General features: G+C 45.1%; 1 protein-coding gene across 2 annotated transcripts in view; it reads left to right on the forward strand.

The window, feature by feature from the left end:
- The window catches only part of NEURL1 (neuralized E3 ubiquitin protein ligase 1), a 123910-nt gene that overhangs the window by 45915 nt on the left and 60402 nt on the right, over positions 1-17593 (forward strand). For both annotated transcript variants that reach the window (XM_067300207.1, XM_067300206.1), the window contains exon 2: positions 13423-13664. In XM_067300207.1, the coding sequence (XP_067156308.1) occupies positions 13423-13664 (242 nt within the window). The remainder of the gene's footprint in view (positions 1-13422; positions 13665-17593) is intronic.

The raw sequence follows: 17593 nt of genomic DNA on the forward strand, positions 1-17593 counted from the left end.
TGCATGACAGTCTGTCTTTTCACCGAGCTGTAGAAAGCAAAAGACAATGATCTGAATATTAAGCCATCAACACCGGAAGGTTTTTGCAAAAGACTCTCAGGCCCGTTCACGTAGCTAATCAACATTATTCTTGGGCAGACACGATTAAGTGCTTGCTCAGGCGGCTTCTGGGGGATAAGGCAGGATGACCCTGAGCTGTGATTGATGAGAGAAATGCAGTTGCAGAACGGGCGTCGCGGCATTGTTGGTGTCTCCTCTGAGGGGTTGAGGATCTCCGTCGCGGGAAGCCTCGGCAGGCTGGGCACTGTCCTTCTGCCGCCCCGTCGCCTCGCGGTGTCCCCTGCCGCCGCCGGGCGCTGCTCTGCACGAAGAGGAGCTCTGGCTCTTGGTTTTGGATGCAAACGCTTTCTCGAATGCTTGCGGGCAGGCAGCAGCTTAGGAGGAGCGCGTAAACCACCGAAAGCAGTGGAATGGGAACCTCCATGTGAAACACTGCTTGGGCCCTGGAAAAATAATCACAACATCTTAGAAGTGCGCAGTAAGTTTTAAATACGGATGGGGTAAGGAGCTGCTTCGAGTAGGCATGCTCTCAAGAGACCCTGCAAATAGAAACTTCAGGAGGAAGAGCATGCAATAAATATGACCCAAGCGCTACATTTTAAACAAGACTAACACACAAAAGGACCCATCTTCACAGCACCTCAAAGTGACTCTAAATGGATGGTTTATAAGAGGGAAAAAGGAGCACTCCAAGTGCAACTGTCTTATATGACAGAGGAAAAAAAATTCTTTCCTGAGATTCTTCAGAAATGGCATTACAGTTTAAAACTTCATGGTATGTGGTGTTGAATGATAAACGTAATCTACGCTGTACATGTGGGTAAGAGGAGAAGTAAAAGAACAGGCTCTGGGATATTTATTCTGGCCCATCAGGTTGCTAAATTACAGTGAGGGCATCCGCACATGACTCTGGCAATAAATTCAAACAGCAAAATGCAAAAAAAGGCTATGAAGCCTCCTGAGATTTCACATCTTCAGTCCGAAGTTGTCACAGATATTTCTGAATTGAAAGAGGAATATTGTGTCTTACTAACATCTTCTGCTGTAAGGCAGGAGCATATCGGGGCTGTGCTGGCATATCTGTGCCGGGCACAGAGACGGATAACTGAGGCCTCTCAGCACAGTGAGATGGCACCAAGCCCATTCGAATGGTGAATTCCCCACATGTTTGAGCCAGTGAGCTCTTTGAGGAAGGAATTGCTGTTTGGTGTCATCTGAAGATCACCTAGCAGGTTGGTCTCTAAACCTTTTGTGGCCTTGAGGAACTGATGGTATTTGACAGTTAAATCACTATAATCTTAGGGATATTGCAGCTAGTGCAACTGTACCATTTGCTGGGCTCTGAGTTGAGTTGGTGCCATTCCTCTCTTGGGGCATTTTTCAGGCTCTTTATAAAGGCATCACTCCAGCAGCCTCTGTTCTCTGCCCTAGGACTACAAACGTGAGCTCAGTATCCGTACTACATTCCTGCAAATTTTGTGTCTGCAGAGATACTCCTGCTTTCTCTCCCATGTTGGGGAGCCTGTGTTACTCCAGTGTGTTATTGCTCACTTTCCTTGCTGGAGAGACACTCGGCAGAGCCAAAACGTATAGAGAGAGCAATGCAGGAAGGTGTCTGTGGTCTGGGACTTGTGTCCTTCCCTGAAAGGAGTGGTCTCTGACTAGGGAGCTGTGCTGAACAAGACACCTGGGATTTTTGAGGTGAGAAACAACAGGAGATTTTGGGCCACCGCATTCTGCTTCCCTAATGTATGTTCTTACACACTGGGAAGAGCAGCAAGTGGGAGAGGGTTCTCCAGTTGATTCGGAGGAGAAGCATAATTCCAAGGTGCTCCTCAGCATCCTCTTAAAACCCTCTCTCTTTCCACTGGTGGTAGAGGGGGGTTTTAAGGAATAGCATCCTAATTTAGCTCATTATATTGTAAATATGCAGTGTCAGTAGCCTGCTGCAGGCTTAATTCAGCATCTTGAGCCTAGAGGCAAATCTTTGATTTTACAGAGGTATAATTCAGAATTAACTCAGAGGCCTGAGTTTGGAACACCAGCTTCTATCTTGCATTTTCTTTCCGCAGCTTAGTGTGCATATTACACCATTCCCTACCATATCTTGGAATTTGGTTCTACATGTCCGTTTTCATGTGTCTGCCATGTTTGTTTTGCTTTTTTTTCCCCTGGTCTCCATTGCTTCCACCTTCCTTCTCTTCCTGACAAATATCTAAAGTTTATCCTTGATAGGTTACTTTATTGATAGGTTACTCCTGTTTTTGGTGAACTCTCAATATTTTGACTTCCAAACTATTACACCGTACATGGAAAATGTGCCCAGGATAGACTTTCCATTAAACTGTATTTAAATTGGAAGAGAATGCTGGCACATCTACAAGTATTCCAGAATTAGATCCCAAAATACTGAGACTAGTTAATCTTTTGGAAGAACAAAAACTCTTACTGATTTATATTTAGCAGAGGGAATGCATTTTAAAAACACAGTCTATATGAGGCCCCTTGAAGAAAACATCTTTTACGTTGATTTGTAGTCCATGGAAATACTACGTGGCCATAAAATATTTGCAGTCGGGTTCTGCTTTTATGTAGCTACTTTTTGCAGCGTGAACTGTCATTAACCCTCTGAGAGCGACTGCTCTGCTGAATGCTGACTGGGTAATGAAATGCAGCTACCTCTGGGGCAGCAGTTTTGCCGTTCATCACAAGTGTGCCCAGCATTGCAGGAGAGGAAGAGAAAAAACAATGTGCAATTAACACTGCAGTGAAAACACTAGACTTGTGGAGATGAAACTTTGGTCCAAAACCGATGCGATGTTTGTACTTGGGAAAAAAAGGTGTCTTTTGGCTACGTGAACCATGTAACATGACTCCTAGGGAATTTGTACAGCATCTCTGCAATTGCTGAGACGTTGCTGGTGATCAGGTATGTGGCTCATACCCTTCTTTCAACCAGAACAGCGTGAGCAATGTCCCCTGGGTCGGGCCGGTGGTCCCTCCAGCCCGGGCCCCTGTGGGGCAGTGGCTGAAGGACGTGCTATTTGGGACAGCACATGAGGAGCTGTTGTTGTGCTTCCTGTCTTTTGCTGACAGTTGCAAAAGAGGATGTGGATGAGAGCAGAAGCTGCTCTTACCCTGTTCGTTAGAGGATGGGTGCTCTTAGAAAGCCTAGAGAGCGATGCCATTGGCCCTAATCTTGGCAGCCCTGTTTTTAGTTAAGTATCTGTGATATCTAATTAGGCTTAATTTACATTATTATAAGTTGGGAGGAACGTGGTAATAACACGTGTAAAAAGTGATTCGTGTCCCATGCGTAGTTCTGATCTATACAAAGAAAATGAGTAACTGGAATTATGATAGATGGGACATTTCACTGGATTGTCCCTGGTACACTATGATACATGACCAATTCCCGGAAAAGAAGCTATGGAAGGTAACTGATAAAGCGAACAAGGTCTCACCCCCTGTGAAACTCTCAATCTGAAAAGTTGGGACAAATAAGGGGAAGTACTGTTATATATAGATGATTGCAGATCAGCCTCTGCAATTCATTAACGGAGCAGGTCAGAGAAGCAAAGATAACTCTGAGCTTATTTTATAAAGTATACGTAATCTTATGGCCAGTAGTGTATCTGCTTACCTTTCAGAAGATAAGGATTATCAAATCTCAGACTTTGGGGACTGAGGAGGTAGCATGGAAAGTTTATTTTTCCTTCCTTCTTTCCCTCCATCCACAGCACTGACAGATTAGCCGTTCATCCTTTGCAAATTGTTCTTCCTCCTCCTGAAGCATCAGATATTAGCAAAGGATGAGATTCCTGAGCTGAGGCACCAGTAGTCCTATAAAGTATGAATGTGCTATGCAGCCACAAGAGAAGGATAAACAGAATTTTTAAAACATCCATAGATCTTAAACTGAACTGGACTTAATCTTGTTTTTTTTTTGTTAGAAACATAAATACATTTTCACATCTCTCATTAGACTGCTGACAGACGTGACCTGATCATAGCAAAGCAAAAATGCTCTAGATCAAGAAAGAGATCTTGGATGCTTTCAGTGCACAATTCTTTTCCTTTGACCTTCTTATTGCCTACTCCCTGCACCTAACTTACAATGCCTTGCTGCTGATAATAAAGAATCGCCAGGATCTAAAGAGAAGAGATAAGTGCCTTGCGGCTCTCAAAAATAAATAAGTGCATGGCACATGCAAGTCCCCCCTGCCTGCAGCCTGCACGGCTCAGGGGAGCTGCCAGAAAGCAGCGTGGGGAGAGGCGGCTGCTGCTGCCGGACGGGTCTGCACAGCCTGCGCTGCCGGTCTCTTTTCCATGGGCCCCAGGACCTGGTTGGACCCTGGGGGCCGCGGTTCCCGGGCAGCTCATCCCGCTCCTGCCAGTCCCCCCTCTCCTCGCACAGCGGATGGGACCCTATGGCCACTTCCTTATGCGCTTGCTGTCCTTATATACTTAGTGCACTTATGGTAGGGTGGGATCTGCGCCCGCCCCGGGAGCGGACGATGGGGGATTCGCTTGGGAGAGGCGAAGGAGGGATCCTGCTGCGGGAGGGCTGCGCTCGCGGCCTCCCCTCCCGCCAAGGACGGCGGCTGCCGGCCACAGCGTGCCACGTTGTTGGCTGAATTGCAGCGAATGCCTGAGAGATCCTGGGTGAACGGTGCCTCATCGGTGGGCAGGAGATGGTCAATGATTACATGGTATCATCACCAGAGAGGTCGAGTTTAAAAATTAATTTATAAAGGGAAGGATTTTCTCCTAAGCGTTCATTTTATCTTTGTATGCCTATAGAAACATATATGTATTCACACCTCTCTCTTCTGATACCGTATTTTCTTCACAGAGAAAGAGCATAATAATCCATCCTCGCTGCGCGTGGTATTTTAAGTGCTTCTGGTGCAGTAGGTTGTGCTGCACTTGTTGGCACTGGTGTGTGCGTGAGGGGATGCTTCCCGAGCGCAGCCCTGCCCTGCTCTCCTCTCCTCTTACCTCTGCAGCCTTTCGAGGGTCTTCCTCGCCTTCCTTCTCGCTTCCGGCAGAGGCTCCACTGGGCTCTGCCCAGCATCCTCTTCTCATTTCTCTCTGCACCTTGTTTCTGGGTAATTTCAGCCAGAAACACAAATTCAGCCATAACCTCCCTGCAGACAACTCACGGATTCAGCTCTCCTCTACAGTGCTTTAGTTGTTTTTGGCCCAACTAAATTTTTGTTCTGGTTTCTTTCTTTCTTTTTTTTTTTTGATAGAGCATTACTAAGAAGTCAGGCTTAATATAACTGCAGAGTCCTTATTCTGCTGTCTCTCCTATGCTCTTTTACCTCCTTTTTTGCCTTGTATAAAAATCACCACCCTCCTGCCCTCTTACTAATAATAATCATAACTAATAATTACTCATAACTTCAGCATTATCTTCAAGTGAGTCCTCATAAAGTCTTGCATCCAGATTGTAACCAAGGACTTGTAACTCCCTGGATTCAGCTGAGGTTGCTGGAAAAAAAAAAAAAAAAAGGGCCCTCCACACCCTGCTAATTGCCTGGCCCTCTTCCAGAGGTTATTGTGTCTGCACAAGGAGTGGCTGAGCAGGATGGAGATCTGCTCCGCAGCTCCTGCGCTGCACAGGCTGGAGAGCAAATGCGCATCCCAGTACAGCAAAAAGACAACGGTGGAAATGGGAGTCTCTTGCTATTTCAGCCCATCCTGCTAAATCCACTTGCAAACATCAGCGTCCTCAGTCTTGCGGATTCTGCCCGCATCCCGTCTACAGGACTTAGCCTTTCCCGACCATCTGCAAACCTCAAATTTCCATCTCTTCTGCTATTGGCAAAGTCTTACCTTGCTTGCATTTATTCCAAATTTCTCCTCTTGTACTTGTTTTCCTGCCCTCTGTTCTTACTGCCACTTTTTGCACCTCTTTTATTGGTTTTATTTGCTCTGTGAAATCAAAAAGAAGCTCCTTCACTTTCAAGGCTCCTCACAACCAAACCATGCCCTACTGTCCATCATTCAGTGTTGAAAGATGGATCCATTTTGGCTCATCCTGCAATCAACTCGGCTTCTGATGCCCACTTTTTACATTGGGAAGGCCTTCTCATAGATGTCTTTGAAGCCACCTTGTTGTTTTTCAAATCTGTTCCTTTAAACACTTCTATCTTAAAAAAAAAAAATCCCAACCCCACCCCGGCTAGTATTATCTCCTTTCATGTACATGTGGTCTGCACCTGTCTCTTGTCTCTGAGTTTGCAATTTAAGTGGAAAATCTTACACTATGTGCGAACCTACTCTCTTGATACATCTCCTCAGTGCTAAAATAGCACAGATGAAAATAAGTTACATTTTGGCATTGACTTGTTTTGGAGTCTTGGATGGGAGTGCTAGATCTGACCTGCTGGCTCAGCTCCACCTTGTAGATAAGTCCCTAATTGACTAAAGTTTAACCCAAGATGCTCCATAATTTCAGGTAGTGGGGATTTAATGCTCCAGAATTACCCCCTTACATTTCTATCGCAGCACACCCTTACACCTGCAAAGCTATAGTCTTTCATTGTGGAAGAGCACAGCTTTGTGTCCCGGCCACCTTGTAAGGAGAAGATTGGTAGTTGATGGTGGCAGTGATCTAAGTAGTGCCGTTATCATAGTAATAGATGGAGGGAGGGTTGGGTATAGACTGGAGATACATGATTACTTATTCCTTCAAGAACAGCAAACATGTCTGCAAAAACAATGAAAAAGACCTTGTTTTTCATTTGCACTGATTTGCAGTTCTCTCTCTCCTGTGCACAGTGCCCTGGGTCAGGCTGCATGTGAGAAAGTGGGAGTTGGAACCCCTTTAGTGTTTCCATTGGTGTTAAGCTAACAGTTATTTTTAGAAAACTGTATCTTGAAATGTGCTTTTAAGAATTCCTTTGCAAAGCCTAGTGTTTGTTGTGGTAGAATTGTTTGTGTAGAATTTGTTGTAGTTTTCTCCTTTTGAACTTTATTAGTAAATTAAAAGGATCAGTGTAATTAGTTACACCAATCCTTTCTGTATCTCACTGTCGTAATTCCCCAAAATATGGGACCAACTCAAAAAGCAGGCAAGCTTATGAGGATTCATCTCACAGTTGATTTTTTTTCTCCTTGTGCTACTAGTAACCATCTAGTTTTCAAACAGATGCGTATATGCTTTTTCAGGGCTAGAGCTTTTCTAAACACCATGTGCATATCCCCAGGGCAGGGCTTCCCTTGCGTTCTCCACATGCAGGAATGGTTTCTTTTCCTTCCTTCCCAGAGTGCTTTTAAATGCATTTACAGTAGGGTCACCTGATAGATAAAGTGCTCTTTGTCAGCTTCTTTTGATAACGTAACAGTCCTAACAGTCGCAGCAGAGTGTTTTGAAAGCCCTTTCACCTTTCACAGTGTGAAGCTTTGTCCCGTCCATTCTTCTCACTGTAATTTGCCTGCAGGACTCACCTCTACCACCAACACCCAGACGCTCTCCTCTCTTCCGCCCCAGATAGAGGTGGGTTTCTCCTTCCCACTTGCTCACTGCATGACTGTCCCTGGACTCTATTTTGAAGTCGTCTTCTCTATTGCATTCAATTCTGAATGCCACTTGTTTCACACGCTCTATGAAGTTTATCTTCAATACCTTGCAGTTAGTTTTCAGTCTGAAATGAGTTTTGACTGGATTCTGACAGGTTGCCTATCAAGATTTCTTCAACTGGAAAAAGTGTCTTTTTTTTGAAAGTGAAATCCAATCACTTTCTGCAGCATTTAAGAAATCTCAAGCCTTGAAGATTATGTCTAATTTTCACAGAGCATGAACGCTTCTGATGAAAACCCCTAACAGGCTTTGGGATGCATTTTGCTAAGCTGAGAACGTCCAGTGCTCCCATGCTGTCTTTTATAAAGCACTCTGATCATGCTCAGGCCTCGAGATCCAGGAGAACAGGGACAGATAACATAGGTGAAAGGAGAAGTGTGCCATTTTGGGGGCAAAATTCTTCTTTCTTGAACAATCAGGGCTGCAAAAAGGATGTGCTTGGGAGTGGGACACTGAAGACAGAGAGGTTCAGAGTGCTCCGTGTTGTGGTTCACGTAACATCCCCTTCTCTTTGGCCTACTAACTATTTCAGAGGATCCAGCCCGTGTGCCTGTGACTGGGGGAGCAGGTAGGACAGTGACAATGTTGTCCTCCTTGGGGGTTGTGGTAATAGGGGGTGGGTTGCATTCCAGGTTCAAACCCCGTACCAAACCAGATGGTTCAAACAGCATCTATTATAGGGTGTGAATTGAGAATGGAAGTCTATTTAATCTTTAAAACCATGAGAGTGAGCAGATGCTGTTCTTTGGGACCATAGCGTAAACCCAGCCATATGGAAGTTTGTGGTATTTCTCCAAATTTGGCACAGAGGGATATCTCTGTGGCTGTCGTCTTCTTGTGACTTTTGCGAGAGACCATGGGGAGATACTGGTTGTTTGCATGGTCCTGGCAGGTTGAAGCAACTCCTGCTTGCCAGGGGGGAAGTGTTTTTGCCCGGCTGGTTTTACAGCCATGTTGTGGAGTGGGAAACCTGCAGTGCCCTTGAGCAAGCTCTCAGATTTCAGCCTTCTTTCAAATGCTTGTTTGTTTGCAAATTTTATTTCTGAGCGGTTGCTTTCCTTCTCCTTTGCAGGTGACTGATAAGTCAGGTTGTGGGAGAGAGTGTCTGGGAGAGACTCCCTGTTAATGCAGTCTTGCATGGTTCCCCTGAAATCAGAGGACTTTTCTGTTTTGCCAACTGAAAATCTGAGTTTGTGAGTTTTGCTCAACTCTTTTATATAAAGAAAAATATTTGTAAACCTACTGCAAGAGCCCCAAATGCATCATACCAGTGTTACGGGTGGCAAAGACTGAGAATGTCAAAATTTTCAGTAATTTAAATAAGGGAATGGAGTAAGGGACTGGAGTCTAGGTCAAGCCTCAGTGTGCAAAGTCTGTAAGCAGAGGATTTATTTTATTTTTAGCTGGCCAAGCCAGGTCAGTGATGTAGCGCACGAGCTTGTGTTTCTGAAGTGTCCCTCTCCTTGCTGAAGTCCAGCCGTAGGCATTTGTGCCGCCGTTCTTGAGTTGCGCAGCGTTTCCGCCTCCCGGAGTGGGTGCAAGAGCTCTGCCCTGCAAGAGCTGAGTAACAGCCTTCATGGTCGTCCCATTGCTTTGTAACTCCTCCGGGGTATTTGTAAGGCACATAACCTTTTTTCATATTTAGTTGCACTTTTTTTTTTTTTCAAACGAAGACCTTTTCCAGCCCTTGCCCAAGTGTGTGCATTGTACGGGCGTCGCTGCGAAGCAAGACGATTTGGGGAGCAGGGAGGGCACCTCTTGCCTGCCTGTGCTGTCAGCTTGGGAAGCTCTTCCGGAGCCGGTTTCTTCCATCCGCACGGAGCGCATGGTGGAAGCACCCTGCATTTCAGCTGCGCCGTCCTGCAGGCAGCGCTCTGGGACGGGTTTGTCCTGAGTCTCGCTCGGCGGTGCACAGTCGTGTAGTCCTGTGGAGAGGTGTGGCACTTGTTATGGTCACAGCCAAGGTATTCAGGAAAATTAAAGCACTGAGGTAGGCAGGCAAGTTAAAATGTGCGCGTTTCCATGCCACAGAAGTTTGACTGGGTGATTACTGCTAGCAAAAGGTTTGAGCTGCAAAAGTCAGATCTGGATCAAAAGGTGTAGCTTGCAAACATGGAGGAGAGATCATGAAAACTCAGAATTTTTGTGGCTTTGGCCTAAAACCTCAGGTTCAAAGTAGGTCCGAAAGAGAGTCCACTTTATTTTCCTTTGGCTTTTAGGCCATACGATTGTTCCAGCATGTTTATAACTGAAATCTTTCCATTTATACATATCACTTAGGGTTCACACTGAAGCTTTTGGCCTGGCTGCTGTTATCAGCTGCAGTGTTTCTATGGAAAACTAAAGATTTTTCACATAAAGTATTAGAATCTGTTTGAGGTTTGCGGTTAAACATGGTGGTAGCGTTCCCTGGAATATGACACTCAATGTTAGACAGCAGCTGGAAGTAGCTGGAAGAAGGCTGCTTGGCTTGCGCTCGCCCCTTGCATTCGGCACGTTTTCCGTTCCCTTGCTCTTCGTTCTGCTGAGCAGCGGTGGTGACAGCTCTGCCACCACCTCCGCTGGGGATCACTACCACCGCTACGTTGCTTTTATCTCCTGATAACTGTTTCTTTGCCACTTCAGCTAATCTAAGCATGTGCGTCTTAGGTTTCTGCCAGTGCTGCCATCTCCTAGAGAGGCGAGTATTTCCATTTTACCAGTTTGTGTGTGACTGTGCTACTAAACTCAATTTTAGCAAGAGTAGCTTTGCCAAAATTACCAAAGGTAAACCCAGGACAAAGCAAGGAGGGTGATTTCCAGGTGTGAACCTGGTCTAGCAATAGATGAGAACAGCCCTTGTCCCCAGCGTGGAGCTGAAGGCGAGCTGAGTCCCATTAGAGAGTGGGCTGCGTGGGAGCTGGCAGTGGCGTTCGCTGGATTTGGGGTTTTATTTGGTTTTGTGTGTTGTTTTTCACACAACCGGTTCTGCCAAGCTGGATCTCTCTGCCTCCACGCAGCCCTGATTTTTTGAAGTCAGGCACTGAAATTAAAATAGACTGTTTCTGGCAGACAGGATAGATAGCATGAAATTAATGTATATTCCCTGTTAGCTTCTCTTTCACATAGATGCACCCTTGAAAACTATGGGAGAGAGGCAGATGAAAAAACAAAATTAGAAATTGTCAGATAAGAGTTTTTCCTACTTCACTATGGATTCTTTGACTTTAAATTGTCAAAAATAATTGATTATATCCCATCAATATGTGACATATCAGAAATGGTGGTTGATTTCATATATATTTTAGAGGAGTTGGAAAAGTTAGGAATGGAAGTTTTTCCCCTGGACGTTTGCATTTAATCATTCTCCCTATAAAAAAGGATGGAGCCAAAACAGCGAGGCAGCTAAGAAATGAGCCATGGAGAGAGCTAGTGACCTGGGACATTTCTGCCAAAGGCAGACTGAGATGGTTTGCTCTGACAGAGCCCTGTCAGCTGTCTTGTCCCGAAAGGCCAGAGGGAAACCGCCTGGGATGGTGCAGTGGAGGGAGTTAAGTCGGGCACTTGTGCCGGCTCTGGCTCGTAACCATCTGTGATAATGAGCGGCATCCCGCTTGCAGTGATAAAGGAGAAACTCCTTTGCAAAACACCATTAAGCCCGAGGAACTCGTCAGCACAAGATATCGCTAACGCCAGGGGCTTAGCAGGGTTCCAGCAGGGCTGTCACAGTGAACGTAGCTGCGGTTATCCTGGTTTGGCAAAAAGACAGCAATACGGGAAGGGATGTGACCTTCTGTTCTTCAGGGCCTTAGGCAGCCTCTAATAAAATAAGTCATAGATGACCTCAGAAAGTTCTTCCTAAGAGCCCACAGCAGAGTTTTCTGGGTTATCTTCCGAACCGCCCCGTGTGGGCTGCGGGAGGGGGCAGGAGAGCTGCCCTGCGGCAGTAGCCTGCTGGAGGGGGAAAGGCCAGGCTCGTGGTGGCCGCTGCACCCGGTCCTTGCCCGTGTCAAGCCCGTCCCTCCCCTGCAATCTGCTAGTCCTGAAGGTCCCCATCACGGCCCTGCCCGCTCCAGCCAGCCTTGCTTTTCTCCTGGTGTCCTGTGCCCTATGGCTGTGAAACCTTCTCCCTCACCCACTCACATGAGGAACAGGAGAAGGAAGGTGACCTATATTCCACATGATTTTTTAACATCAGATCCATCTCAGTTGGTTCATCTCTCCCTTAAAGCATTAATGAATGTTCTTAAAGGTAGCAGCCCGATTTGTCTGGCCTCCCTGCTCTGTTCTGAAGGGAGAACTCTGTCACTCAGGAAAGCATGAAAAATAAAACAGTAAAGGGGTGAGAGGAGAAAGCATTGATATCTGGTGTTGAAGCTGAATTAAAATATTCCCATCAGAAAACAGGCGTTTAGCTTTTGTTGGTTTTTGTTCAAGCTCACTCTGATGATCGATCGTGCAACCTTGTATAGCTACAGACTTAAACTACCTGAAAGGTTGGGAGGAAGAGGGTCCAGGCTTTATATTTTTACCTCCAAGAATTACATTAGAGGTGTATGCATTATTCTATAGTAGCTATATAAAGACATAACTGTCAGCAATTAATTTGAATAAAGAATATGTAAACTACGTGTTTATGTATGTGTTATAAAAACTAACAGAAGTTAGTCTATATAATTTGTGCATTCGAGCAATAGAGTTTTAAACATGCTGTTTAGTCATGCATCTTTACAGAGCAAACTGACACATTGTTAAGGTCGCATTTGTTTTTATTGCATCCCTTAGTCTATCACGAAATAATCCTTTATTCTGTTGATACTCTGTCTCCAGATCTATGAGTAACTCCTCCCAAACATATGTGGATAATATGGTGTGTATGTGTACCTGAGGAAAAGGAAGCAGATGACTTGCATTCAGAATAATGATTGTTTTTTGTTTAAGTTGCTGCAGGTGCCCGGTTGAAAAGAAAGCCGTGAATCCAGTCATTCATGAGCAAAGCTGCTGTCGTGACTGTGTTGATAGTGTGTTGACTGTTTGTATAGAGCCTTGGTTAGACAAAGATGTAATCTCCTCCCTGCTTCGAGTCCTTTTCTCCCTCTCCACTTTCCCCGTCCTAATCCTAGCGTGCTGATCAATGACTTTATGAAAAGTGGGACCTCAGCTGAGGTTCCCATCACTGGAGGAGCGAGGAGGAATGATTACTGGTTGGTGGAGGAATCCTGAGTTATCACTGAGTCATGCTTGAGTACAAGTTAGCAATGCACGTGTTTGAGCTGGCCTCTAGTGAGGGTGGATACAGAGCATCCAAAGGCAAATAGAGGCAAGCACTGGTGGAGCTGCTGTTGCAAAGGAGGAACAAGGAGAACGGTCAAGTCAGTGTACCTATGGCTTGGGTGGTGCAACCTTCCAGAAATGGAAGATTTCACCTAAATGTGACAGCTTTGATACACCATCTTCACACGTGCTTTGTTCCGTTTTTCAGAACTGATTGTTGGTTTCTGTTTTGCCGTGTGGCCTCAGAATGGGCTGTGATTTCAGGTGCTGAGCTGTGTTCCCCATGACTGCTCTGTAGTGTCAGGCTGTCCAGATGGGAGCCTTCTGTGTCGTGATAGCCTTTTATTGCTTAAGATGCTCTAGAAACACTTAGTGATTTACAGATTTACAGATTTGTCAAACTTTTATTTCGCTCTGCAGTTTCCCTCCAAAGTATCCCTATTTTTTTGCATTGAGAGTTTTTTACTTATTATTCACAGCAGATTTTAAGTCCCTTTTTTTCCCCATTCTGCTTTCAGATTCTATAGGTGGCTCGTTTCCAGCTTCCTCTCACCGATGCCACCACAAGCAGAAGCACTGTCTCCCTATCCCACAGTGTGGAGCTCTGTCCATCAGCCCTCTGCTTTTCCATCCCCACACAAAGGGATCCCAGATCATCATGGACATGACACAGAAGGCAGTGAAGCGCCAGGCTAGCTTCTGCAATGCCATTACCTTCAGCAACAGGCCCATCGTTATTTATGAACAAGTCAGGCTTAAGGTGAGTAAATGATGCTTTCCCCTATTGAAATGGTAGCTGCTGTGAATGAATGTTGGGGTGTATCAGGCTTTGGTGCTTGCACCAGATCTTTCTCCCTTCCTTGAAAAACACAGTAGTTGGATCTTAGCCTTAAAGATCTGCAATCTTTGGTGCTTCTGCTTTCATCACCATAGTGCTTGGAACCTTCAGTACAAACCCATGTAGAAACTGGGAAGAAAGGGGTGAACTGTAATTCAGAAGAGCTTACCTAGATAATAGAGAAGGAACAGTAGATTAAGCTGAGGTTGATTGGAAAACAGCAAGAAAAAGAGCCATATTGGTCAGCCTGAGAGGCAGCAGCCTCAGTTATCACTAGCCATGTGTCCTCTAGACTTTGCATACATTGTGCTAAGGAGTTTCAGTGGTCTGGGCTGGCTGAAGGAGGGTTCAAATCCGTGACAAGGACTTTTCTTCCTGTAAACAAGACAGCAGTGAGGGCTGGACTCATGGAGCTGGGAGTCAGCCTCTCCGCAGCAAATGGATAAGAGAGAAGTAGGTGAAAATGACTTGAAGGTGAAGGTGAGCAGCTCGCGTGCAAGCACGGAAGATAAAAGGCTGAAAGGATGAAAGGAGCAATCAGCGGGGTCACAGTTGCCTTCTAAGAAAAGGGTCTTTTCAGCAGTTTGCTGACTGCTTTGTTGAATCAGTCTCCCAATAGCATTCAGGTCAAAGGAAAGAACATTGCAGGCATCGTGTTTTTCTCGCAGACCTCAACTGATTTCACTTCGTTTGTGGGTGTGTTACAACCAAGAGGATGGAGGTGGTACCCCTTTGTGCTCCAGTTTCCATGGGAAGTTCAACTCCTCTGAAGGCAGGATGTACACTCGGAGGTGTGTGCTGGGAGCTACTTCCAGATGAAGAAGAAATTCATCAGTCTCCTTAGGAATTGGACCACCTTTTAGGCTCTCGGCACATTAAAGGAGCTTGGAGCCCTTTGCATTTCATCCAGAGATATTTTCTAATCTTTGTGCCCCAGTGTTTGCAGGACTGCATTTTGACACTCTAAGCTGATTCCATTCCTTTCATTGGCAGAACGTGGGTATTCTTCTTTAGCAGTCTTTAGTTTGTGGCACGCACAAAAGATCTGCCTGCAAATCCTTCATTTATGTACAAGAGTTTTCCAGGAGGTTTGTCCACACGTAGCAGCTGACTCTGATTGATCCTCCTGTTGCCCATCACTCAAAACCCCAGAGCACTAGGAGCTAGGGCAGCGTACCAGCCTTCTCTGCCTCTTCTCTTGTAGCCAGCAACTAGAGCAAGAAAGGAGGAAGATGAGGCCACCAACAGCTTTAGCCTCCTGAAAAAAGAATTAAGTCTGGGAGAGGTAGCAGGGAATAGCAGGGCATTAATGGAGGACACGGAGGAGATGGAAAGAAGAACACACAGTGCAGAGGGACTGCAGGAAAGTGGAAGTAAGGAAAAGGGCTCCAAAGAGTACAAGGGAAGAGTGCAGACTGAAAAGGGAAAGAAAGATGAATTAAAAAAAAGAAAAAGAAAAAGTGAACTGAAGCAAAAGATGGGGAAATTAACCCACTGAGGTTTATTTTATTTGCTACAGGCTCTCTTATTCAGCACATCTCACCTGTGATGGTGTTGGTGGCTTGTCTCAGCCTCTTTAGATCAGCTCCCTCTGCTCTGCCTCATGGCTGCTGGCTGTATGAGACTGAGCACTTGTTCCAGCACAGCTCCCCTAATGTCTCTTCTTTTGGAAATGCACTGAGATTTCAGTGATTTCAGGATCAGACCCATAAGTGGAAAATCCCTCCTATGGGTTGAATTACATTGCCTGTAGAGTTCTTACTGCCTCTCTCCAGGCTAGGAACCCAGCAGGACTCACATAGTCTAATGGGATTTTTTCCACATTGGCCAGCAGTTTGGACAAACAACTGTGGAAAAATGATTTGAGAGGTGATGAAAGCAGCATTTTGTTTTTGAAAATGCCATCAGAGGTTTGCGTGGGTTTAGTGTTGTAGACAAAGGTTCTGGATTATTTCTTCCTCATGCTGAAACAATGCAACTATCTCAGGAAAATTCACACTTGTTTATCACTGTATATTTTAGGATTTTAACTTGCATAACATATGTGAAGAATATGCATGCAGATCTTTCATCTGTGCACAAGGGATTTACAAGCAGAGCTCCTGCTGAATCTAAAGGGGAGTTCTCATGCGAATAATCAACAGGCTTCAGCAGAACCTGTACTCTAGGGATGGACGGAAACGCCTTTGCTTTTCTGCTGAGTCCCTCCTCCAAATGCCTTATTATTGTTTGTGCCTGTATAAAATGGCGTATTAAATCTTTTGTGTTTCTCACCATCTAAAGACTAACCATGAACCCAATCATCCAGGTTCTATAAAGTCTAAACTCACTTCAAAAACTAGAGGAAAGAAGTCATGAGATTTCATTTGGATTATTATTTGTTGTATTTTGGGTTTATTCTGAGATTTCTTTGCTGCTTTGGGTATCCCATCAAGCAGCCAGAGCTCTTCTTTCTTTGCCTCAGAGATGTTGGTAACAGCGTGGTTTCTTCCATGTGATTTGGGGCACTGCTCGGGGTGGGGTGAGAGTTTGTCAAAGGTAACACAAGGCTTTGAATGCAGGAGTCTGAATCTCTGTAATCAGCCATGGTTTGCCAGTTTGGATGTGGAATGCATCTGTTCCTCCCCTTCCGGTACCCAGTGGACCTCCCAAGCTTTTCTGCTAGCAGTGGTTGCTGAATAGAGAATTTGGCCCATCATTAACCATTGCCTTTTTTAGCAAAGCTGTGTATCCTTTGTCCAGCTGTGTCTAATTCTTGGCAGGCATTACACTCAATTTTAATTTGGATATTAGTTTGCCTGTGGTCAAACTGTGTTGAGAACTGTTTGTTTATAGGTGCTGATTAATACATGGAACATGTGCAGCCTAGATTACCATATGAATATTTACTTCATGCAGCCTGTGATTGCTGTAAAGTATTGGCAAGAGACTGTGAAAGAGTAAATTGTACGAATAACAATGAGGCCGTATTAATCTCGGTCCCAAGAGCTTTTAGGGTTTGCAGTATATTTGCTACAATAAATAATCCAGGCTTCTTCTTGGAGTGCGTGTATATACCCCATTTTGGCACATGCACGCCCCATCCACCCCCCTTCCACTGGGGGAAGGTGAATGATCCCATCCTATCCTGTCCAGAGATGTGAAACAGCAAATCTGCTTCGGTCCTCTTTATTGCCACCCCAGTGTCCATCCCACAAGCTGGAGCTTCTCAGGATTCCTGGGACTGAGGTCAGTTCTGAAGTGTTTCATGCTGATTGATGTAAATAGTTTAGATGTTTGACTAGGTTGAATAGGGATAAAGAGCAACTCTTGTTTAACTGCAGAACTATCTGTCCGTTGATCTTTTTTTTTCTTTTTTTTGAAGCCCTGAGGTGATTTCTCTGATACTTTAATTATAAAGCAGAAATCTCTAGGCTTTGAACAATGTCTTTGTTGTGAGACTGTTATGCCCACAAGGGCATGCGTTCCGGATTTGCCTTGGAGAGGAACATGTGAAAGAATAATGCAATATTTATAAATGTTATTAGAAGAGAATTCAGAAGTCCAAAGAAGCATGTCTCAAAGAATCCGTTGTAGAAAATCCTGTGCTTCCGGCTTCCAGACTGGGACATGAGCTGCAACCAGGCTTTTGTGGACAAAGTCCATTCCTGCAATTCCTCCCAGATCATGTTCGGAAAACACCTCATTCCACTTTAGTTGGATCCTCTTATAAGATAGTTGTGCCTTTGGTTTTTTCCACATCTAGAGAGGTTTCCAAGTCCAAGAAGCTGTCGTCTAGCACTCACAGAGGTGCCTGAAGATGTCATTTGCCTGAAAAATTATCATATGGGCAATTCTATCCCAGTTGGGAG

Source organism: Apteryx mantelli, chromosome 7 (assembly GCF_036417845.1).
Source record: "Apteryx mantelli isolate bAptMan1 chromosome 7, bAptMan1.hap1, whole genome shotgun sequence".
Classification (NCBI taxonomy): Eukaryota; Metazoa; Chordata; class Aves; order Apterygiformes; family Apterygidae; genus Apteryx; species Apteryx mantelli.